The sequence below is a fragment of the Panulirus ornatus genome, chromosome 52 (assembly GCF_036320965.1).
Source record: "Panulirus ornatus isolate Po-2019 chromosome 52, ASM3632096v1, whole genome shotgun sequence".
Taxonomy (NCBI): Eukaryota; Metazoa; Arthropoda; class Malacostraca; order Decapoda; family Palinuridae; genus Panulirus; species Panulirus ornatus.
This window is the reverse complement of record NC_092275.1, coordinates 5,995,110-6,020,213: the sequence shown is the minus strand read 5'-3', so window position 1 is coordinate 6,020,213 and position 25,104 is coordinate 5,995,110. Positions and strand designations below refer to the sequence as shown.

Sequence of the window (25,104 nt, the reverse complement as noted above, 5' to 3'; positions counted from 1 at the left end):
ACTGAAAGATGTAGTTCATGATGGATAGTAAAAGTTAAGATGGGGTTGTACTTGGTTAGGGTATTGGTTGATTGGTTGTAAACAAAGAGTAGTGGTGAATGGTCGAGCCTCAGAATGGTTAGACGTGACAAGTGGTGTGCCACAGGGATTATCCTTGGGACCGGTTCTCTTCCTCATGTATATTCATGACGCTGATAATGAACTGTTTTATGAGGAATATGAGATGTAATGGACTGGGCTCACAGGTGGCATGTGAAGTTTGATATCAGTAAGTACAATGTTTAAGACTCTGGTAATGAAGACGAAAAATCTAAGGGAAATATGAATTCTCTTAAGCTACAATTAAGGGATTAAGAAAAAGACTTGGGTACAGTAATCTCTGGTGACCTAAAGCCAAGTAAACATTACACAAAAGGAGAAAAGAACAAAGTCGAACAAAATGTGAGGATTTATAGTCGGGGCATTCGAATGTCAGTGTAGGAAATAGATCCTTGCTCTTTGCAACTCTCTGGTAAGTCCCCATCTTGAATATCGCGTTCAGTTTTCGTCACCCTATTTGAGGAAAGATATGGACGGGAAGGGGAAAGTACAACTACGAGCTACCAAGATGAGAACTAGATAAACTATTTGTACTCAATAAGCTTAGAAAAGGGGGTAGATTAAGAGGTGATTTGGGAGATGTGTTCCAATTTTACAAGCCTTTGATCATTTTCTCCTAAGCAGTTGTTTGAGGCTAGATTCGTCTGATGTCACTTATGGTTGTGATGGATACAAACTCGTGGGCAGACGTTTTACATCGAGAGGCAAAGTACTTTTTCTTCAACAAGATTAAGATATAGAACGATTTACCAATTATGGTTGTTGAAAGTAATACTGTAGATATGTTTAGGAACAGACTTAGCAATCAGTTAGCGCTCTATCTCCACGATTGATATAGTTTGTATATTTAGATGTATTTCTCCATCAGTCGTGTGTTCTGCCTTTACCACACTGACCGCCGTGTTTTCATAACTTCCACTACTCTGTTGCTGTTTCCATTCCTTGGTGTTCCTGTTGTCCAGATAGTGTTCCGTTCCGTACATCCCGCGTTCCAGACGGCGTTCCTTCCCACACTCTCTTAAAGGGTTAATAAAACAGCCGTAGAAAATTAGTGAGCATATATTTGTCACATAAAAACAAGAAGATCACGCATCACACCGACATGTTATGTACACCAGTTATGTGCATTCGATGTTTACAGTCTGCCTCCATTGGCCAGCCATGCCTCCTCCTCTCCTGCCCCAGCCTGGCCAGCCATGCCTCCTCCTCTCCTGCCCCAGCCTGCCCCGTTGTACCCCTTCCTCTCCTACCCCAGCCTGGCCAGATGTACCCCCTGCTCTCTTGACCAGCCATACCCCCAACCTCAGCAAAACTCTTCGCCATGAAGACCATGATCCAGCCGTGGAACTGATAGATCTACACCAAACAAAATACTTGATGTAATTAATCGATCAGACTAATATGGTACACGTCCAGAAATCAAACTTTCCTCTCTTATCATCACTATAGATATCTAGACGGAACACCGTCTCGCCACACCACAGTCCGCACCCTGGCGACCCTCTCTACACATCTTTGATGTGAGGAGTGAGTGACTGAAGGGAACCCAATGCACCTCGAGGCAAAGTGTAGGGACACTGCACGTGTTGGCTCGTGACTCAAGTAGATGAGTCTTTACAGGAGGTATGGAGCTTGGAAGTGTCTTCATGTGCCACGATGTAGACCCGAGTCTCTCTCTCTGGTCGACGGAGGCATCACGGCTGATCGACCTTGGGGATGGGGAGTTTTTGCGCCAGACCCTGATTGGGTGGGTTGATGGCAGACCATATACCCGTCCTCCTGCAGGAGACCAGACGCTGGGTAGAGCAGGGCAGATGGGTCCTACACCCGTCTTCCTGCAGGATAAGACGCTGGGTATGGCAGGGTACACTGCACCTACACCAGTCCTCCCTCAGGATAAGACGCTGGGTATGGTGAGGTAAACTGCCCCTACACCAGTCCTCCTGCAGGATAAGACGCTGGGCAGGGTAAGGGGGCGCCCCATACCCACCCCTGTTATATATACCCGACCAGGGCAGGGAGGGGCGTGCCAGACGGCGCCCACACTTGTACCCCACAGGATACAACAGTCATGTGGGAAGGGGGTTGGGGTGGATTCCTAAGATTATGACAGTGAGTGAAAGATAAAGAAAAAATATAATGATAGGTGATGTATTTGAGAGCGGAGTGGGCTGGGCTGAGTCCTTCCAATATAGGATTATGCCATTAATGAAACATTAGAAGATATTGCAGTTAATATGGGAAAGAGAGAGTTAAAAAAAGGTGATAGTAAAGTAGGAGGTATAGTACAACGGTACGACCCTTAGAGGACGATGGTACGACTATTTGAGTGCACGACCCTTAAGCACAAAGGCATGACCCATGACCTGACTTAAGGTTCAGGTCAAAGGGGTCGTAACGTTGAGCTCAAGCATCGTACCGTCGTGCTCAAAGGGTCGTACCGTCGTGGTCAAAGGTCGTACCGTCGTGGTCAAGGGTCGTACAGTCGTGGTCAAAGGTCGTACCGTCGTCGTCAAGGGTCTCACCGTCGTGCTCAAAGGCCGTGTCGTCGTGCTCAATGGTCGTACCGTCTTGGTCAAGGGTCGTACCGTCGTGCTAAAGGGTCGCACCGTCGTGCTAAAGGGTCGTACCGTCGTGGTCAAAGGTCGTACCGTCGTGGTCAGGGGTCGTACCGTCGTGGTCAGGGGTCGTACCGTCGTGGTCAAAGGTCGTACCGTCGTGGTCAAAGGTCGTACCGTCTTGGTCAAGAACACAACTGAGTCTCAGAGACAGTTGAGTTGCAAAATGTCGACGACAATCAAAAAAGATATTTTAGATGAGTATATAAAGATAAATGTATATGTAGGAAAGAAAATGTATTGCCATATCACCACTGACAAGCACCTAGGTTGATGGCAATAGTGGCGACCCCCCCACCCCTCAGGGGGGGAGGGAGGCGGAGGCTGGCGAACACACATCATCACTGTGTACCGTTTTCTTCCCGTTTTCTCTGTGATTCTAGTAAGATTTGAAGACAGGGGTGATTTAAAGTTCTAACGGAGAGAGAGAGAGAGAGAGAGAGAGAGAGAGAGAGAGAGAGAGAGAGAGAGAGAGAGAGAGAGAGAGAGAGAGAGAGAGTTATTTCTAACATAAACAACGTGACGGGAGAGAAGAAAAAAAAATATGAAGGGGCCAGAGAGAAAACGGGAAGTGGTACCTTTCTTTCTCCTTTCCATCTTGTGAGGCAGTGCTACAGGAGGGGGGGCGGGGCGGTGGATCACCCTCCCCTCCCCCACTCTCCTGTCCCTCGGCTACAACATCTACGCTTTGGCTTTTTTTGTTTTTTTTTTTGTCTTTAGAAGTATTATATAACATTAGTTGAGGCAAATTATGGAGCAGTTCCAATATTATCTTTGAGTGAGCAGCTGTAGGATAGGCCACTAAAGAGCTAGTATTTTTTTTTATTCTTTTTTTTACCTTAGGCTGTGAGTCCAAAACGAACTGATAACAATAAGAATTATGCAAGTGCAACGTAATAAATAAACAATAACAAATGTCTATGTCGTTAAGGATAAAAATTTTTTGGGGTTGTTTAATTCCAGTTTAGGTTCCGCCATTGTTGACGTAGGTTGGGGGAGGGGGGTGTCGAGTGCATTTTTCTCCCTATTTCCCGGTTATGTTATAGAGAAACACTTTTAAGTTTAGGTTTACCTTACGTACTATATATCTGTCTGTAAACATCCATGAATTTTGAAGTTATAACCTGAGGAAATATAGACGAAGAAGAATGCATTTTTCACCGAGCGAGAAGAAAAAAAAACAAACAAAACACTTCTAACATAACCCTTAACTAAAGTGCCACCAGCGCTGGGGGAGAGGGGCGCGTGCGCGCGCTCGGTGACGCCATGATGACGTAAAGCATGAGATCACTATGTACACAGAGGAAGTGTAAGTTATTGTAAAACTCTGGCACCATCACCGAAAATCAATAACCGAATAGTTTCACTTTGAGAAGAAACTGTGAATAATATTGTCTGAAACACAGAAGGGGAATAAAGAAAGAGGAAAACACTGATGAGGACTTTGAACGGTTCATACAGAAGAAACGTAAATATATCACTCTAGTTTCACTTTGGCTTTTGAGGCCACAGAAGAACGGGCGAAGTTTCAGAATAGTTTCAGGAGCCATACGTTTCAAAGGGGGAAACTTTGAACAACACTTACGAAACAGAATGTTTAAAATTGGTCAACTTTTTTTGTTTGTTTTTGTTTACGTCTCTCTGAGCAAGTCTACTGTACACATAATGTTACGAGAAACACTGCGGATATTGTCTTGGCCATCTCTTCCTCCTCCATCAGCGCATCTGCTGAGGTTTAGTGTCCACGAATAGGTCACGCGAGTGGGCCTGGTCCAGTAGCCCGGTCCAGTGAGTGGGCCAGAGTCCTACTGGTCCAGCGAGAGGGCCAGAGTCCAATGGCCCGGGCCAGTGAGTAGGCCAGAGTTCCTACCGGTCCAGTGAGTGGGCCAGAGTCCTACTGGTCCAGCGAGAGGGCCAAGGTCCAATGGCCCGGTCCAGGGAGTGGGCCGGGTGTGCACGTCCTCACCCTCCCTGGCTCACACACTCCCTGGCACTGGGAGGGACTGCGCCCCTAACGCCCCGTACACGGTTCCCTGGCTTAGGGTTGAGGACATCGTCCAGGGGGACGTAGGGTTGAGGACATCGTCCAGGGGGACGTAGGGTTGAGGACATCGTCCAGGGGGACGTAGGGTTGAGGACATCGTCCAGGGGGACGTAGGGTTGAGGACATCGTCCAGGGGGACGTAGGGTTGAGGACATCGTCCAGGGGGACGTAGGGTTGAGGACATCGTCCAGGGGGACGTAGGGTTGAGGACATCGTCCAGGGGGACGTAAGGTTGAGGACATCGTCCAGGGGATATAGGGTTGAGGACATCATCTTGGGGGGACATCGTCTGGGGAATCGTCGGGGGACGAAGGGTCGGGTCCCTCTCGTCCTGGCCGTCAGTGACCAGCATGGTGGATGGAGGGAGTGGGAGAACCATCCTCATCCCAGGTCATCATGTCGTAACCACCAACTGCTCGTTAGAGACCGTTGTTACATGAAAATGATTGTCGCGCCTGAGCGAGGTGTAGCGTCCTTGTTTGGGGGAAGAAAAAAAAAAATTGGCTTGTCACACGATTACTAGCGAGGATCATTACCTCTTTAGTTTCCCCACCCAGGTTTTAAGGGTCTTCTTATAAAGGAATTTTCAGGTCCACGGGTAAGCCACCTACTGGGGTGAAAGGGAGGGGTTGGTGGGGAGGGGACACAGGGAAACAATCGCCCCCACATCCCCACACACACACACCCCCACACCCTTCATGTCGAAGTCACTTGCATCGTTGCGTGTTGGGCGAGCGAGAAGCACTTTGTGGGTGTCTGGGTGTTGGCACCAGCAGGCAGACGTGGGGGTCCTGTGCAGGCTGGTTGGCAGAGGTGCGTGACAACACCAGGGCTCTGAGGTACACCTGCCAGCGCAGGAGGCCCCCCAGGGTACTTGCCAACACCCAGGTCTAGGACACCTGTCCCCACACCCGGGCCTAGGATATCTGTCCAAACCCGAGCCTAGGACACCTGTCCACACAGGGATTACGTGGGTTGGGGATAAGCTGGGGGAGCTAAGGAAAGGGGTGAGGAGTAGGCGAGGTGAGGGGTTGGGGTGGTCAGGCGAGATGAGGTGAGTCAGGTAAGGCGAGGCGAAGCAAGTGAGCGAGATTGTGAGGCAGGAGAGATGAGGTGAAGTGAAATGGTGAGGCAGGTGAGATGAGACAGGTGGTGAGGAAGGTGAGGTGAGATAAGTGGTGAGGCAGGTGAGGTGAGTCATGAGAGGTGAGGTGAGCCATGAGAGTTGAGTCATGAGAGGTGAGTTGTCATGAGAAGTGAGGTGAGTCTTGAGATGAGGTGAGTCATGAGAGGTGAGGTGAGTCTTGGGAAGTGAGGTGCCAATGTGCTCATCCCAGCAGACCAAAAAGGCATACCTTGGAAGCTAAGCATCGCCCTCAACTTTCTGAGTGTCAAGATAATCAGATAATGAAATCAATTAAGGTAATTATAATTAATAATGATAAATATTGATTATATTTATCAATATCAAATGTTTACGGTCGAGGAGGACTCGTCTCTCCCGAAGTGCCATCATGAACGCCAGCCATCATGGCTGTGATTCTGTTGAGGTGTTTATGTATGACGTGTATTTGAAGACGTGGGCACGTCACGTCCCCTCCTCCCGGCACGTCATTGTGAGTGATGAGACATCGATGAACAGTGCCCAGGTGGTAGTGATGCAGTGAATCCACGCAAGATAGTGCCACTTTTCCGCCAAGACCAAGATGTTTGGTGAGGCAGGAGGAGAAGCAAGGAATGTCGTCCATAGTATGATCATTTGCGACTGTCCACATGATGGAAGATTTCTCTTTATCCAGTTAATAGAACTTGAAGGATACCCATTTCTCTTTTTTGTTTCTTACAGCACAATTTCCTTCTTATTCAAAGTCTTTCCCACTTTGTAGTGTTGCCAGACGTGGCAGTAAGGAAGAGCTATGGGTGATAATGAATATTCTGTTATATCCTGGAGCGTAGGTTGAACAGGATATAAAATCTATACAATTTATCAACTAGAATAGACTCGTCCTATTTCGCATAAAGGACCGTATAACTGTAAGGTTCATTTTCTTCTAAGTGTCAAGGCCGAAAAAAAGGTTCTCTCTATCGATACTAATTTATAACATCTTAAGTGTATAAATAAGTATTTTACTTATTTAAAAGTTCGAATTTTTTTTCATATCTGACGTTTTATATCGTTTATGTTTTAAAAGAAGTCTGTGGACTCGTTGTCCACAATATCTTACCATACTCTGAAGAATCTTTATAGTCACTGCTACATTTACATTTTCTTTCACGATGCTTCATAGAAAACAAACCACATTATGTGGGGAACCAACATTTGTTTATCAAAACCTCAAAAATATTTGTTCTAGATTCGATAACGGTATTAAACGTTTGTTACCAGTTATCATAAACCTTACTGTCTGAGTGGAAATAAATTACTGGAGTAGATTTAAATATTCTGTCGTATTTTGAATAATATTTGCGAGACGACGACCTGTATAGACGTAAGTCTTCCAGTGGTGACGTTTGGGGAAAGGTTCATATACAGCTCTATTGTCGGGTGTTCGTGGTGGTGTAAGATCTTGGCTGTTAGTGGTGATGTTAATGGCACTGTTAGTGGCTGTTTGGTGCTCTCGATGGCTGTTAATGGTGTTGTTCCATGGTCGTTAATGATGCTGTTTGTGTGAGTCGTTCTGGACTGGCAGTGTCGGGGGTACTCATAGATTTTATGTTTTAGACTGCCATTCCACGTCAGGGCGGGATGGTTGTGGTTGTGGTAATGGTGGTTGTTGATTGTGATGACGATGGCGGTGCTTTGAGTTGGCCTGGCCTGACCTGACCTGACCTCGCCTCGGGAGGGGGGAGGGTGGAGGGAGGGTGTAATACAAGTGACGGGTGTAAAGGGGGAAAAAAGTGTATTATCGGAAACTTGTTACTTGGGTAATACTGCAGCTGTGGGCGGTGGTGATGGAGTGGTGGCGAGGGCTCCAACAAGCAGGGGTAAAGTGTTGGTGGAGAGGGGGAGTGGGGTGTTAGTGGTGGTGGTGGAGGGGAGGTGGTGGTGGAGATAGTGTGGTGGAGGTGTATCAGAAGTGTCCCAGGTGATGGTGGTGGTGTAGAGGCTCCGGATGATGAAGCCCAGCCAAGTTATTGTTCAGGTTCATCCTAGCGGCGTGTTCCTGGGCCTTCTGCCGGAGGGCTGCGATGCTGCTGGAACGCAGGTCGTCCGAGAGGGCGTTCTGGCCAGGTTGCGACGAGGGTCCACCTGCGTGGAGGCTGCCTGTCCCCGCCTCGGGGCGTGATCCGCCGAAGGTACCACCGCCTCCCACGTCCTGCAAATACCACAAAATAGTTACTACGGTGCGCCTCGATATGGGATGGTCCTCGCCTCCCCCTGTGTGCCATAGAGGTAGGGAGTTCGGGGTCATCTCCCCGTGATAGAAGAGAGGGGCGATCTCGTTGAGGAGGAGGACTGGGTCTAGTGTCAATATACCATCATGTTGTCGTCAGGATAGGGCACATAAAGACACACATATATATATGTACGTACATATGACCTGCTGACTGCTGGACCAGTGCCTGATCTGCTGATGACCTGCTGACTGCTGGACCAGTGCCTGATCTCCTCATGACCTGCTGACTGCTGGACCAGTGCCTGATCTCCTCATGACCTGCTGACTGCTGGACCAGTGCCTGATCTCCTCATGACCTGCTGACTGCTGAACCAGTGCCTGATCTGCTTATGACCTGCTGACTGCTGGACCAGTGCCTGATCTGCTCATGACCTGCTGACTGCTGAACCAGTGCCTGATCTGCTCATGACCTGCTGACTACTGAACCAGTGCCTGACCTGCTGATGACCTGCTGATTCTGTCACCTCGTGTCGAGTTGACCCTACGACTCAGCCTGTGACCTGCCGACCAGCAGTCTGTGGCCTGGCCGACCTCACAGCCAGCCCGACCAAGAAGTCGGGCAATGGTCGTGTGACGCTCACCTTGTCCATGGTGTAGTGTGACGCCTCCCGGGGAAACCCTGTGTCTGGGTCCCCATGGTGCTCCCCCGCGTGTCCCTGCTGCTGCTGCTGTTGTTGCTGCTGCTGCTGCTGTTGCCGCTTCTGTTGCTCCTGCTGTTCCACTTGCTGTTCCCCTGGGGGCTGAGGCTGCCGCTGGTGCCGCTGGGGGTCCTCTCGGCCGTCGCTCGCTTCTCCGTCAGCCTCCGATTCCTGCAGCTGCTGCGCCGCCTCCAGGCTCTTCCGGTGCATCCCTGGCGACAGCGTCCCCCCCGTCAGTTAGGCTGTGTGACCTGACTACAATGACACTGTTCTCTACACTTAAATGTCTACACGCCAGTACTGTTTATGAACGGAAAGAGTCGTTATGATCAAGGGAGAAGTGGTCTAGGGGTGAGACAGTGCCTAACAACGACAATTTCTCTACGACCCTTGAGCACGACGGCGATACGACCCTTGAGCACGACGACACAACTCTTGGGTATATGACCGTCTAAGGCTTTGACATCATGACCCTTTACGTGTCATGTCAAATGCCAGGGCATCACACCCAAATGTCGTACCTTAAAGGTCGTACCATTATGCTGAGGGGTCGTACCATTGTGTTGAAGGGTCGTACCATTATGCTGAGGGGTCGTACCATTATGCTGAGGGGTCGTACCATTATGCTGAAGGGTCGTGCCTTATAATGTGCTGGCGGGTACACCACATCATACAACGTTAAGTACAGGAAAACATCAAGTCCACAACCACAGCTGTGGGAACCTTACTTGGTGTGTCATGTCCCCCTTTGTGGCCCAATTGAGCAACTTTATCAATTGACTTATTACACAAGTGAGATATAAAGCAAAGTTCAGTTAAATATCAAGCGTTGATTATCATAAATTACTTATCCTTTACATACACGACTATACTTCGTTACGTTATGTTATGAGAAGTTAGTTAAAGGTGACTACTAATGATATGGTGCAGATTTACTGGATGAGGAGCGTTTTAAGAAAGCCATGGATATCGAACTGCTAAGCTAATGCAGTTCTCCTGTAACCTACACATTATACATATAGCAATCCATAAAGAACAGAGCTTCTTATATGCTTTGACATTTTATTTAGTAACATGACAGGTAAATCAATGACTGTTTTGATGTCAGACATAAGTCCTCTTTTCATCTTACGGGTGACCCAAGTGGCCCTGAACCTCGACAGCTACAGCTGGGTAGGCTCAGCCATGTGGCTGTTTACCATACATGAGAGAGAGACACTGTAACCAAATGCCCCAGGGGAGCTAAGGGGAGAGCCTGTGCCTTATAATGTCCCACCACCAGGGAGGCGACAAGGATCAGCTCTGTCACCAGAGGCTGGAGAACACTAGAGGTCACATGGTTGGTAGTGTGGTACATGGGAGTGTAGTCGTGCCCGAGAGGCGCCCCTGCCAGCAGCAGGATACCCACCTAGGAGCCAGGGGGCGGGGCATTCCTCACCGTTGTCCACTGACTTGACGATGGTTTCGGGCAGCGGGAGGGAGTGGCGAACCATGGCCCCGTACAGGCCATACTCCGCCATGATGGTGCTCTTGCCCCACGTCTTCTCCGTCTTCCGCCACTTCGCTCGCCGGTTCTGGAACCACACCTGCAGGAACGGAGGGGGGAATTGGTGATCAGTTCCTCCTGAAACATATCTGGGTCGTCTGCCCTCGCTCAAGGCGTCGGGGACGTGTTGAACTGAACTATACATCCACTGGTTCATGTGACCCATGTACAGCCAACCCTACCATACCTCTGCTGTGAAAGGATTATATATTTCTTTTTGAAATGTTTCTTTCAGTGGTCCTAGTGCTATCTCCCGGGTACCGGGAGTGTCTGATACATATCTCAAATGCCACAACAGACGCCCTGACCAATATTTGAAGCTGGGGAAAATACATGAATGAGGTGTAACGAAACTGAACAAACAGAAGTATGTAGAGTGTATATATATATATATATATATATATATATATATATATATATATATATATATATATATATATATATATGTATGTATATATATATATATATATATATATATATATATATATATATATATATATATATATATATATATATATATATATATATATATATATATATTCACGTTCTAAGCACAGTCATATAAATGATATACTTATAGGAAACATGAAGACTGTGGTGACTTAGGTCAGACGGTAAGGTCTGGTCAACATTTATCAGTTTGGACGAGTGTGTGATACTCCAGCAGGAGGAGGAAGCCGTGGCCAGACTCGGGACCATCTGTGTCCTGACGACAACTGACGAACTCGTGGAAAGAGTGGCGCGGGAGTCGAGGCTTTGACGATGTCCTCACCACCCCAGCAACACCACGTAAACATGTTACAGGGACACACCTCGTATGGTGACGTGGTGTTGATATGGTACATGTACAGCTGACCAGCGTCCCCACCATGTTACAAGCAGCCAGCGTCCCCACCATGGTACAAGCAGCCAGCGTCCCCACCATGGTACAAGCAGCCAGCGTCCCCACCATGGTACAAGCATCCAACGTCCCCACCATGGTACAAGCATCCAACGTCCCCACCATGGTACAAGCATCCAGCGTCCCCACCATGGTACAAGCATCCAGCGTCCCCACCATGGTACAAGCATCCAGCGTCCCCACCATGGTACAAGCATCCAGCGTCCCCACCATGGTACAAGCATCCAGCGTCCCCACCATGGTACAAGCAGCCAGCGTCCCACCATGGTACAAGCAGCCAGCGTCCCCACCATGGTACAAGCAGCCAAAGTTCCCACCATGGTACAAGCAGCCAAAGTTCCCACCATGGTACAAGCAGCTAACGTCCACATCATGGTACAAGCATCCAGCGTCCCCACCATGGTACAAGCAGCCAGCGTCCCCGCCATGGTACAAGCAGCCAACGTCCACACCATGGTACAAGCATCCAACGTCCTCACCATGGTACAAGCATCCAACGTCCTCACCATGGTACAAGCAGCCAGCGTCCCCACCATGGTACAAGCATCCAAAGTCCTCACCATGGTACAAGCAGCCAGCGTCCCCACCATGGTACAAGCATCCAACGTCCCCACCATGGTACAAGCATCCAGCGTCCCCACCATGGTACAAGCATCCAGCGTCCCCACCATGGTACAAGCATCCAGCGTCCCCACCATGGTACAAGCATCCAACGTCCCCACCATGGTACAAGCAGCCAGCGTCCCCACCATGGTACAAGCATCCAACGTCCCCACCGTGGTACAAGCAGCCAGCGTCCCCACCATGGTACAAGCAGCCAGCGTCCCCACCATGGTACAAGCAGCCAGCGTCCTCACCGTGGTACAAGCAGCCAGCGTCCCCACCATGGTACAAGCATCCAGCGTCCCCACCATGGTACAAGCAGCCAGCGTCCTCACCATGGTACAAGCAGCCAGCGTCCCCACCATGGTACAAGCATCCAGCGTCCTCACCATGGTACAAGCATCCAGCGTCCCCACCATGGTACAAGCATCCAACGTCCTCACCATGGTACAAGCATCCAACGTCCCCACCATGGTACAAGCATCCAACGTCCACACCATGGTACAAGCAGCCAACGTCCCACCATGGTACAAGCAGCCAGCGTCCCCGCCATGGTACAAGCAGCCAGCGTCCCCGCCATGGTACAAGCAGCCAGCGTCCCCACCATGGTACAAGCAGCCAGCGTCCCCGCCATGGTACAAGCAGCCAACGTCCCCGCCATGGTACAAGCATCCAACATCCCCGCCATGGTACAAGCATCCAACGTCCCCGCCATGGTACAAGCATCCAACGTCCCCGCCATGGTACAAGCAGCCAACGTCCACATCATGGTACAAACAGCCAGCGTCCCCGCCATGGTACAAGCAGCCAGCGTCCCCGCCATGGTACAAGCAGCCAGCGTCCCCACCATGGTACAAGCAGCCAACATCCCCACCATGGGACAAGCAGCCAGCGTCCCCACCATGGTACAAGCAGCCAAAGTCCCCACCATGGTACAAGCAGCCAACGTCCACATCATGGTACAAGCATCCAGCGTCCCCACCATGGTACAAGCAGCCAGCGTCCCCACCATGATGTATCGTCCACCCTTCACCGCAAACCATCCCTTTAACTACCCCTCACACTTCGGGCATGCCCGGGGTCAGGGGGACCTTATCAAGTGCCCCCCCCCCTCCTTCCTCCTGACCACCCGAGGGGACACGCACCAGCCCAAGGGGGACCTCACTAAGCGCCCTCTTTTTCCCCCTGGTCACCCCAGGAGACACGCCCAGGGATCAGGGGCTCCTCAGTGTAGACTGTGACTCTTCCTGTGGGAAAGTGTAGCTGGGGTGATTACTAAATAATTCAATTATCTCAGAAACAGGCTAACTTGACACGTAGCTCCCCGCGCCCCCTGTGGTGCTGGGAGCGTGCCGCTGGGAGGGGATGGTTGACGAAGGGGGGGTGAACGGGGAAGAGTAATCCATGGGGTAGGTTACCCAGATGGACGACCTGTTTTAGAGGGATGTGAGAGGGGGCATAGTCGTCAGAACTAATGGTTGGCTAAAGCTAAGGTTCCTCCTTCCCTAAACCTCCTCCTCCTTCCCGCCCTCCTCTTTCCTCTCCTTTTCCTGGTCTTCTCTCTCCTCCTCCTCCTCCCTGACCGTGCCACCCTTCCCTCCCCTTCGCCCCAGCGCAGCAGACGTGATGGGACCGGTAATAAGGCATCACGTTACATGATACATAGATAATAATTGTTTAGCGAGGCGAGAGCCGTGAGCTGGGGCTGGGGTGAGGGCGGGCGGGCGGGCCAGCTAATCCCTGGTACTACACTCGCCAAGATCGTCCAGGATTAGCGATTCGCCAGTGATTATCCCGTGGTTAAGGTGATGAAAGTGATCGGATTACAACTCTGGCCGAGATGAAAGGTGGAGTGAGGCAAATGACGAACGGAATGTTGGAGGGGGAGAGTTGGGCTGGTGTGGTGGTGGCTACGATGACGCTAGTGTTGGTGATAATGGTGGTGGTGGTGGTGGTGGGAGCGGCGGGGATCAGTAAGCCATGTATTAGTAATCCATACCTGCATTATTTTCGTATCCAAAATCTTTTATCGGAAATCCATTTTTCCCCCCTCGGTCTTCCTGGTCAGTCACGGACACTAGGTTGGAGTTGGACCTGGGGACCTGCTATGTGCACCTCACGGACGGACGGGCAGTTGGACGGGCCGACGGATGGGTGGTTTTCCCAACGGACGGGTGGACGGGGGATCTGACGATGGACAGAAGGACGGGCGGAACGTGCAACGACCTCACCATCTGTCTCCTTCCAGCGACGCTACACTACTCGAATGTTGGATTAGGATATCGCACACCCAAGTGATGAGGCCAAATTCTCACGACCTTACCTAGACCTCTGTCGCGACTGATGAAAGGATCTCCTGTGACCTCATATGACCCGGAGTTGCCGCCGGGGTCAGAGGACAGGTAACCACAGCAGGTAGGAAGTGATGACCTCTGCTCGAGGAGGTCCATAATCCTCCAGGGGCCCCACCTGGATCATCAACCATCTGGACGACCATTCAAGATAATACAGTGGCGCCTCTCTGACACCAAGGCTCGCCTGCGTCGGGAGACATGGATTATGTGGCTCAAGGCTCCTCTCTTCCAGCATGGAGCTTGTAGGGCGTCTCCGTCGTCAGTAGAAGCCCCCCCGGGTGATTCCGACGGTCTTCCTCTACCGATGAGGGTCGCAGGGGACATCGTCAGCGCCGTCTTCTACAGCAGTTCCCACAGGTTTTCTCTCAAAACACGTCTACCCTGCAGCGCAAATGTGGCAGCCACAGCATCCCCCTTGAACTTCGAGACCTCAAGTGCCTCCAGTCCGCCGCACCAGCAACAAAGCCACGGGACTTCGGTGACGTTTAACACTTCTTCTGCACAACTTCGAGAGCGTGGCAAGCCACCTCTCCTGCAGCTGCACCATGAGACCTAGACAACGACGCAACTCTCCAGCGGGACTCCTCCCGCACCAGCGACGTGGGACCCCTGCCACACCTGCTCTATATCACCTCGCCTTAACCCCTCTCACCTACCCTGCCACTTCTTGTACCTACCTCATAACTCACGTGTCCACCACAACCCTCTCTCGGTCCTCGCTAATACGACAATGAGACATACTCATGATCGCACACCATTTACAGTGGAAAAAGGACGGTTAAACCTGTAGACGGGCAGTTCGCAGTGTGGACCTGATGACGGATGGACGGACAGGTGGACCTGACGACGGACGGATACGGGGAAGGGGGAAAGGGGACGGACGGACCCGCGCAGGGAGGTAGGAAGGAAGGAAGGAGAGATGGGGATGGAAAAATGCAGGGGGAACTGACGCAGAGAGGGTGTCGGACGTAGGTAGGGGAAGGGAAGGGGGACGCAGGATGGAGGGACATGAGCTCCAAACAATGGTATAAGTGGGAGTCCACGGGGTTGGGGGAGGGTGGTGGTCGCTAGTGTAGCAGGCGCCAATATCCGACTAATATGACGAGGGTTCGAATCCGGGAAGAAAAGAGACGAGCGCATTAATCCTTTCAAATGAGGATCACCCAACGGCCCCGTCCCCTAGGACGTCTCCTCCCCCTACCCCAGGACGCCCAGGACATGTCCCTAATCCCAGGACAATAGGACATCAACCCCCACCCGAAACCCAGGATTCACAGGACACATCTCTCTCTCCTCCTCCTCAGGACATCTACCCCCCAAGGACACCTCCTCCCTCACCCCATCCCAGGACTCCAGGATACACTCCCCCCCCCCCCCCCCCGAGAGCCAAGGCCCCCCCCCCCCCCCCCCCCGGGGGCCGTAATGCGTGTTCTGTCAGTGTGTCAAACACCGGCAGCTTAGCCCTGGCGCCGTGTCCTGGGGCGTAGGCGTGAAGGGTGGGCGTGGGCTTGAAGGGCGGGCGTGGGCGTGAAGGGTGAGGATGGAGGGTGGGCGTGGGCGTGAAGGGCGCATGTGGGCTTGAAGAGTGTGGGCATGAAGGGCATATGTGGGCTTGAAGAGTGTGGGTCGTGGGCGTGAAGGGTGGGTGTGGGCGTGGGTGTATCCCAGCTCCACTGCCAGGCGCGGGTCCTCTAGGATACAGAGTTGCCTACCGCTGCCTGGCTCGGCCGATCGCTTGTACGGATATTTGGGAATAAATCCATTAAAAAGGAAACAAAAAAAATATATATCCGCATCTCCAGTTTTGAGGAGGGAGCACGCGCCAGGCTGGGGGCGGCAGACAAGCGTGAAACACCCTAATGCTAAGGGGACACAAGGGGCACATTAGCATCCAAGCCTCTACTGTAAATCCGATGCAATCACGCGACACTCGACCCTCGGCGTTCCGACCCAAGGACTAATGTCTCCTGGCGGGGCCATCTGCCATTATAAACAACATGGAGTGGGAAGTTTTGGCTTGAGCCTGGGGTAGTGGCGGCTACCTCCCTGGCCCGGGGTAGTGGCAGCCACCTCCCTGGCCCGGGGTAGTGGCAGCCACCTCCCTGGCCCTGTCCCGGGGTAATGGCCACCACCCTGGCCTGGCCCGGCCCGGGGTAGCGGCGGCCACCCGGTCCAGTAGCCGCGGGTGGCGCTCGCAATTAGTGAGGGTAACGAGGAAGGCATGATTTACCCCTCTCCTAGCTACTGATGGTGGCGTACCCCAGCGTTACCCCCAACACCCCGCTAGGTCAACGCTACCCCTACCTACACCAGCCCTTACCTCCACCTACACCAGCCCTTACCTCCACCTACACCAGCCCTTACCTACACCAGCCCTTACCCTAACTACATCAGCACTTGCCCCGCCTACACCAGCCCTTGCCCCACCTACACCATAGCCCTTACCCCACCTACACCATAGCCCTTACCCCACCTACACCATAGCCCTTACCCCACCTACACCATAGCCCTTACCCCACCTACACCATAGCCCTTACCCCACCTACACCATAGCCCTTACCCCACCTACACCATACCCCTTACCCCACCTACACCATACCCCTTACCCCACCTACACCATAGCCCTTACCCCACCTACACCATAGCCCTTACCCCACCTACACCATAGACCTTACCCCACCTACACCATAGCCCTTACCCCACCTACACCATAGACCTTACCCCACCTACACCATACCCCTTACCCCACCTACACATAGCCCTTACCCCACCTACACCATAGACCTTACCCCACCTACACCATAGACCTTACCCCACCTACACCATAACCCCTTACCCCACCTACACCATAACCCCTTACCCCACCTACACCATAGACCTTACCCCACTACACCATAGACCTTACCCCACCTACACATAGCCCTTACCCCACCTACACCATAGCCCTTACCCCACCTACACCATAACCCCTTACCCCACCTACACCATAGACCTTACCCCACCTACACCATAGCCCTTACCCCACCTACACCATAGACCTTACCCCACCTACACCATAGACCTTACCCCACCTACACCATAGACCTTACCCCACCTACACATAGCCCTTACCCCACCTACACATAGCCCTTACCCCACCTACACATAGCCCTTACCCCACCTACACCATAGACCTTACCCCACCTACACCATAGACCTTACCCCACCTACACCATAGACCTTACCCCACCTACACCATAGACCTTACCCCACCTACACCATACCCCTTACCCCACCTACACCATAACCCCTTACCCCACCTACACATAGCCCTTACCCCACCTACACATAGCCCTTACCCCACCTACACATAGCCCTTACCCCACCTACACCATAACCCCTTACCCCACCTACACCATAACCCCTTACCCCACCTACACCATAGCCCTTACCCCACCTACACCATAGCCCTTACCCCACCTACACCATAACCCCTTACCCCACCTACACATAGCCCTTACCCCACCTACACATAGCCCTTACCCCACCTACACCATAGACCTTACCCCACCTACACCATACCCCTTACCCCACCTACACCATAGCCCTTACCCCACCTACACCATAACCCCTTACCCCACCTACACCATAGACCTTACCCCACCTACACCATACCCCTTACCCCACCTACACATAGCCCTTACCCCACCTACACCATAACCCCTTACCCCACCTACACCATAACCCCTTACCCCACCTACACCATAGACCTTACCCCACCTACACCATAGACCTTACCCCACCTACACCATAACCCCTTACCCCACCTACACATAGCCCTTACCCCACCTACACCATAGACCTTACCCCACCTACACCATAGACCTTACCCCACCTACACCATAGACCTTACCCCACCTACACCATAACCCCTTACCCCACCTACACCATAGACCTTACCCCACCTACACCATAGCCCTTACCCCACCTACACCATAGCCTTACCCCACCTACACATAGCCCTTACCCCACCTACACCATAACCCCTTACCCCACCTACACCATAACCCCTTACCCCACCTACACCATAGCCCTTACCCCACCTACACCATAACCCCTTACCCCACCTACACCATAGACCTTACCCCACTACACCATAGACCTTACCCCACCTACACCATAACCCCTTACCCCACCTACACCATAACCCCTTACCCCACCTACACCATAGACCTTACCCCACCTACACATAGCCCTTACCCCACCTACACCATAGCCCTTACCCCACCTACACCATAACCCCTTACCCCACCTACACATAGCCCTTACCCCACCTACACCATAGACCTTACCCCACCTACACCATAGACCTTACCCCACCTACACATAGCCCTTACCCCACCTACACCATAGACCTTACCCCACTACACCATAGACCTTACCCCACCTACACATAGCCCTTACCCCACCTACACATAGCCCTTACCCCACCTACACCATAACCCCTTACCCCACCTACACCATAACCCCTTACCCCACCTACACCATAACCCCTTACCCCACCTACACCATAACCCCTTACCCCACCTACACCATAACCCCTTACCCCACCTACACATAGCCCTTACCCCACCTACACATAGCCCTTACCCCACCTACACATAGCCCTTACCCCACCTACACCATAGACCTTACCCCACCTACACATAGCCCTTACCCCACCTACACATAGCCCTTACCCCACCTACACCAGCCCTTACCTACACCAGCCCTTACCTCCACCTACACCAGCCCTTACCTCCACCTACACCAGCCCTTACCTCCACCTACACCAGCCCTTACCTCCACCTACACCAGCCCTTACCTCCACCTACACCAGCCCTTACCTACACCAGCCCTTACCTACACCAGCCCTTACCTCCACCTACACCAGCCCTTACCTCCACCTACACCAGCCCTTACCTACACCAGCCCTTACCTACACCAGCCCTTACCTCCACCTACACCAGCCCTTACCTCCACCTACACCAGCCCTTACCTACACCAGCCCTTACCTACACCAGCCCTTACCTACACCAGCCCTTACCTACACCAGCCCTTACCTCCACCTACACCAGCCCTTACCTTGTTTTGATATAACTCGCTGTCTGTCTGGAACACAACGTCATCTTTTTTGTTTTTGTTGTTTTTTGACGGGTCATCATCAGCTCGCATCCTGGATGCTGAGCTGAGAGAGAGAGAAGAGAGAGAGAGAGAGAGAGAGAGAGAGAGAGAGAGAGAGAGAGAGAGAGAGAGCTCCACTTTTGTATGGGTGTATATTGACTCTTTTGTGAGTGTAGGTATGTGTACATGTGTAAATACATATGAGTCTGCCTTGTTTATCTTACTCACTTAAAGTAAATCTACATCATATACATCTACACACCATATGAATCCGCTGGTTAAAAACATTGACACCAATCTATATAAATTCTCCAACAATGGACCCCTCCCTCCTATACAAATTCCAATGCCTTGTTAACACATTCTCTCACTAAAGAGAAAATCCCTCAGATAATGTAACAAATATAATCCCATCCCCATGAAATCCCCCCAGTCGCCAATTGCCTCACAAAAGCCTCGTCGCAGATGAATCAATCCCTCTTTGCATAAATCTCCAATTTCGTTGTGTAATCCCTTTTTCTTGGGATTATTCATCCGTCTATCTCTCTCCTCCTCCTCCTCTTTATCAGACCTTCTCTTGAACTATACACATTCTCTCTTTACGCCATTTAACCAACACGTTAACATTCGTTTAACATTATCGACCAGATCATGTTCATCCCATCATCCCACCCCCTTCGTATTTTGCCGGGGTTAACGAACCCCCACACCCCATCCCCAAAGGGTTGGGGATGGGGTGTGGGGGTGAGCCAATCAGCTGTGTTAAATGTCATGAAAAAAAAATTAACCTGACTCTTAAACCTGATAGAATTAATGTTATGAATTACATTTTTTTTTCTTCTTTCGATTGTGAACTTTTCCTTACCCCCGCCCACCCCTTTCTCGTCAGTCCTGAGAGAGAGAGAGAGAGAGAGAGAGAGAGAGAGAGAGAGAGAGAGAGAGAGAGAGAGAGAGAGAGAGAGAGAGTTGTAATCAGCATTGTAATCAGGGCTGTAATCAGAAACTTTGTCATACCAGGACCTTTTCCTCAGCATTCGACGCGTCAAGGTAATCTACTGCCAACACTCGACGCGTCAAGGTAATCTACTGCCAACACTCGACGTGTCAAGGTAATCTACTGCCAACATTCGACGCGTCAAGGTAATCTACTGCCAACACTCGACGCGTCAAGGTAATCTACTGCCAACACTCGACGTGTCAAGGTAAATCTACTGTCAACACTCGACGCGTCAAGGTAATCTACTGCCAACACTCGACGTGTCAAGGTAATCTACTGCCAACACTCGACGTGTCAAGGTAATCTACTGCCAACACTCGACGTGTCAAGGTAATTTACTGATTCCACACGTCAAAGTAATCACAGGTGTTAAGTTACATTACTCGACGTGTTAAAGGTAACACAACGCTTTCACCGACATGTCAAAGTAACTTGACACACCTCACATGGCACTAGATTACCTTGGGTCAAGCGTTTGATGTCATATAATTTGTTTTCCACTTCAACTACTTTGTTCACCACTGAAACCACCATCCTCCCCACTTAACCTTTCCTCCCCACTAAAAGCCCCTCTACTCCCCACTGAATAACCCTCTTTCCTACCCACTGAAACCCTCTTTCCTACCCACTGAAACACCCTTTTGTCACCACTAAAACGCTCTCTCATCCCCACTGCAACCCCCTGTCCTCCCCTACTTCTGGTGTACATTCTTCCTCCTCTTCTGTATTCCTGGAGGTCGAATCATGCCAGTATGCAAATGAGGAGGGCTGGTGGGTTGGTCTTTGTGGCACTTGAGCCACAGCGATCCCCAGGTCGACTCTCATTACGCCTATATCTTCATTATTGTTCAGGCCCGACGCCCTCCCTCCCGTACACCTCCCTCACCGCCTCTCGCACTCCTCCTCTTACTTCTCCTACCTCCTCTCTCACCTGTCGCACTCCCTCTCACACTTCTCACTCTCCCTCTCACCTCCTCTCACCTGTCGCACTCCCTTTCTCACACTCCCTCTCTCACTTCTCACCTCCTCTCTCACCTGTCGCACTTTCTCTCTCACTTCTCACACTCCCTCTCTCACCTCTCCTCACACTCCCTCTCTCACCTCTCACACACGGCTAGTGTTCAGAGGGGCGTCGAACCCGCCCCTCTCCCGTCCTATCGTCTGCTTCTCTGACACTGGTTCTCGCAATTCCTTCCTCCTCCTCCTCCCATTCCTCCTCCTCCTCCTCCCATTCCTCCTCCTCTTCTTCCTTCATCATCACCTCCCCTGGTCCTCCAGCGCCCGGGGACGACCGTCACTCCGCGCTGGTCGTTCCTTGAGACGACACGCCCAAGTGCTGGAGGGTCGTCCACCGGGGAGGTCATTATGACGAGAGAGAGAGAGAGAGAGAGAGAGAGAGAGAGAGAGAGAGAGAGAGAGAGAGAGAGAGCCACCGATGCGCAGGTTTGCCAAAGTTGGGAACTAATTATCTGCTAAATGTAAGGTGACCCAGGCGCGCCGCTCCCACTCCCTTGACATTATATATGCACTGTGCAGCAACTCTCACTGGGTCCCTGCACTGTGCAGCAGCTCTCACATGCTCCCTGCACTGTGCAGCAGCTCTCACATGCTCCCTGCACTGTGCAGCAGCTCTCACATGCTCCCTGAACTGTGCAGCAGCTCTCACATGCTCCCTGCACTGTGCAGCAGCTCTCACATGCTCCCTGCACTGTGCAGCAGCTCTCACATGCTCCCTGCACTGTGCAGCAGCTCTCACATGCTCCCTGCACTGTGCAGCAGCTCTCACATGCTCCCTGCACTGTGCAGCAGCTCTCACATGCTCCCTGCACTGTGCAGCAACTCTCATGGGGTTTCTGCACTGTGCAGCAACTCTCACAGTCTCCCTGCACTGTGCAGCAACTCTCAAAGTCTCCCTGCACTGTGCAGCGACGCTCACGGGGTCCCTGCACTGTGCAGCGACGCTCACGGGGTCCCTGCACTGTGCAGTAACTCTAACAGCCCCCCAGCACTGCAAAAACCACTCTCACAGTCTCCCTGCACTGTGCAGCATCTCTAACAGCCCCCCAGCACTGTGCAAAAACCACTCTTACAGCCCCCCCCAGCACTGTGCAGTAACTCTCACAGGCCCCCAGCACTGTGCACCAGTTCAATGATGAATTTGAAATGGCAGAGCAGAGCTACAATATTCATGAGAATACGAAATAACATATTCGTCCTCCATTGTTTCCCTCCACTACGTTAGCTATGTTCTCATGAGGTATATTAGTTGATATATTTCCTTCTGTACGAAGCCTTCAGATTTCAGGACTGCTGTTGCGCTCATCCAATCAGCGTAATCCGGGACTGGAGCGTTTCGCAGGGAAGGGGAGGGAAAAAGTTCGATTCGGTGAGTGGTGTCGGGTCTGCCATGTTAGAGGTCAATTGATGTTGGGAGGGAGTTCAGACGAGGTCATCCCCCACCCTGGGGAGAAGGTCAGGTGCTCCTCATGATGACCTCACTTGACCTGTGTTGCTTAGGGTCATGAGTCGGGCTGCTTGGGTCACTTCATGACCTTAGAGTGACCTTTATACGAGCCCCCGTAGCATGACTCTCTCTCTCTCCCCTCTTTCCCATGGGCTGACCTGCGTCAGGAGAGGTCGGGCGGCGGGTTGAGATCTTTGGAGGCTCTTTGGAGGTAGCCCGAGAGGGAGGGGCAGTCGTGAGGATGCTTAGGGGAGGGAGGGGGGTCTTGGAGGCAGGGAGGAGGGAGGAAGAGGCAACGATGAAGAGGTTCGAAGGCGGAAGAGCCTTGGAGGCAGGTGAGCTAGCAGAGAGGGAGGGAGGGAGGCAGAGAGGGAGGGAGGGAGTGAGGAAGACGCTACACCGTGATCATCCAGCTCCACTTACCTATTAGGTAGGTGGGGTGTGGGGGTGATCAGGGTGATTACCTTCATCCTAGTGCCCCAAAGGTAAGCGATCCTCCCCCACGGCTCCCTTGCATATTCCTAATGCTAACATTATTAAACTTGACCCACAGTCTGGACCAGACCCGGCCACAAGGCCCCCTGGGATGGCTCCTCAGAAGCCTTCACTGACAGGATAGAACCCGACGTTTTCCCTAAATAAGAGGATCGAGTTCCGGGCACTGTAATCCCAGTAGAGTTGGTGGATTTCTCCCTCCCAGCGGTCTTTTCCCTCAGCTCCCTCTTTCCCAGGGCGGGCGTCGGCCGATCACTCACTCTCGCTCACTTTATGGGTGGAAAGCGACGGGGTAATATGGATTCTCCCTCCTTCCGACCACATAACAGTTGGTGTTGGAGCCTCTCCCTCGCTGATGGAGAGGATAATCTGATTACATCCCAGGAGGATTTAATTCCATGTCAGCCATCCTCGTATAGTGTGGACGTTGATGGACGAGGCCATAAGGGCGCAGAGTTACCGCCCAATTTTTCTGTCTGTGTCGCGCGATCATGAGGGAGGTTCACTAGGACACAGACTTCAGTAGCTGGACGTGTCGTCTACTGCTGCTGCTGCCTTCTTGTGCCGGAGGCTTTTCTCCCCTCGATGTTCTGGCATACAAGTATCGCAGGGGGGGGGGGGGGGGGGAACTCTGGGCTCCAGAGACTCTAATCGGTCAAGATAAATGGGGGACAATACCTCAGGTGGAGGCAACACTGACCCGAACGCGAGAGTCAATTTGTCCAGATTTGTCGCATTTATTGGCGGGAGGGAGGCAGGCAGGAGGAGGGCTGGCCTGGCTTCCCTCCCTCTCTCTCTCTCTCTCTCTCCCGGAGATGGCGCCCTCTACCCTCCACCCCGATATTAATTTCATCACACTGTCAATTATGGCCAAATCATGGCATTACGGGCCGATCATTTTACATATAACTCCCTTTTGGATTACAGCTTCGGCAGGACTTATAGTCGAGATAAACAAGTTAGGCCAGCGACCAGTGGAGTAACTTGGGGTGGATGTGGTTATAACTTTGGCTATGGCCCTTACCCTGGAACACCAGCAGACCCTTATTAATAGAGGGGTGAAGTCAGGGAGGGAGGAGGAGGGGAAGAAGGCTATAGGAACAGAATTTATTAGATGATTAATTGAGAATTTATTCATTAACAACGAGACGAACATGGATGGTAAGGTCCCAAGTCACGAACTGCATTTCGGTTGTGGAGACCGAGATGAATAGTAATTAGATTAGTAAAGCGATCTGTATAATATTCATACATGTGACCAGGGGAAGACATTGTATCTACGTTCATTTCCAGTGTTAATATTAGTATTGACATTAACAGGAACCAGAGACCCTGTCCATGGTCGACACGCAACTTTGTGGTGGAGGGGAGTGACCCATGAGACAGAATGGAGGAGAATGGCGAGGATCTCCACCACTGTCACCACCATCACCAACACCACCTACAACAGCAGCAGGAGGTACCAGGTGGACCAGGTGATACAATTGACCGTTGAGTGCTGCTAACTGTTGAATTATGTGGGACGGGCTCCTCCCTACGCCCCGCCCCACCCCGTGCCCTGTGCTATACCCCGGGGCAACCTGTGGGGTCTCGTGCCCCACCCCAGGGGGCATCTCGCCCCAGGGCAGCATCCTCCCTCATTAAGAACTAATGGGATAGTTAGAGATAGGTAATTACGTCCATTAAGAAGGATTAATGAAGACGGAGGTCGAGTTTTATACTGTTGTTGTGTGAGTGGTGTCAGCACGGACGGTTGTGGGTGTCAGCACGGACGGTCGTGAATGTCAGCACGGACGGTCGTGAAT

The 25,104-nt window shown here is 51.8% G+C and overlaps 2 protein-coding genes and 1 long non-coding RNA gene across 13 annotated transcripts in view; 2 read left to right on the top strand and 1 right to left on the bottom strand.

The window, feature by feature from the left end:
• LOC139765006 (uncharacterized) overlaps positions 1 to 25,104 on the top strand; it is an 84,780-nt gene that overhangs the window by 37,448 nt on the left and 22,228 nt on the right. For 2 of the 10 annotated variants that reach the window (XR_011716548.1, XR_011716546.1), the window contains exons 3-4: positions 20,375 to 20,577; positions 24,620 to 24,758. Coding sequence is in view for 2 of the 10 variants with exons in the window: in XM_071692064.1 (XP_071548165.1) it covers positions 24,620 to 24,774 (155 nt within the window). In the remaining 8 variants the exon portion in view is untranslated. Of the gene's footprint in view, positions 1 to 20,360; positions 20,578 to 24,619; positions 24,775 to 25,104 lie in introns of all 10 variants that reach the window. The other 8 variants (XR_011716542.1, XR_011716543.1, XM_071692064.1 and 5 more) reach the window with 6 other exon arrangements.
• On the top strand, positions 1,149 to 3,220 carry LOC139765007 (uncharacterized). The gene is made up of 2 exons (XR_011716550.1): positions 1,149 to 2,743; positions 2,807 to 3,220. It is a non-coding gene; the product is annotated as an uncharacterized lncRNA (long non-coding RNA).
• The window catches only part of LOC139765005 (visual system homeobox 2-like), a 270,002-nt gene continuing 248,035 nt past the window's right edge, over positions 3,138 to 25,104 (bottom strand). The window contains exons 5-7 of one of the 2 annotated variants that reach the window (XM_071692061.1): positions 10,206 to 10,383; positions 8,741 to 9,009; positions 3,138 to 8,078 (exon numbers count right to left, since the gene is read on the bottom strand). In XM_071692061.1, the coding sequence (XP_071548162.1) occupies positions 7,833 to 8,078; positions 8,741 to 9,009; positions 10,206 to 10,383 (693 nt within the window). In that variant the 3' untranslated portion in view covers positions 3,138 to 7,832. The remainder of the gene's footprint in view (positions 8,079 to 8,740; positions 9,010 to 10,205; positions 10,384 to 25,104) is intronic. The other variant, XM_071692062.1, reaches the window with a different exon arrangement.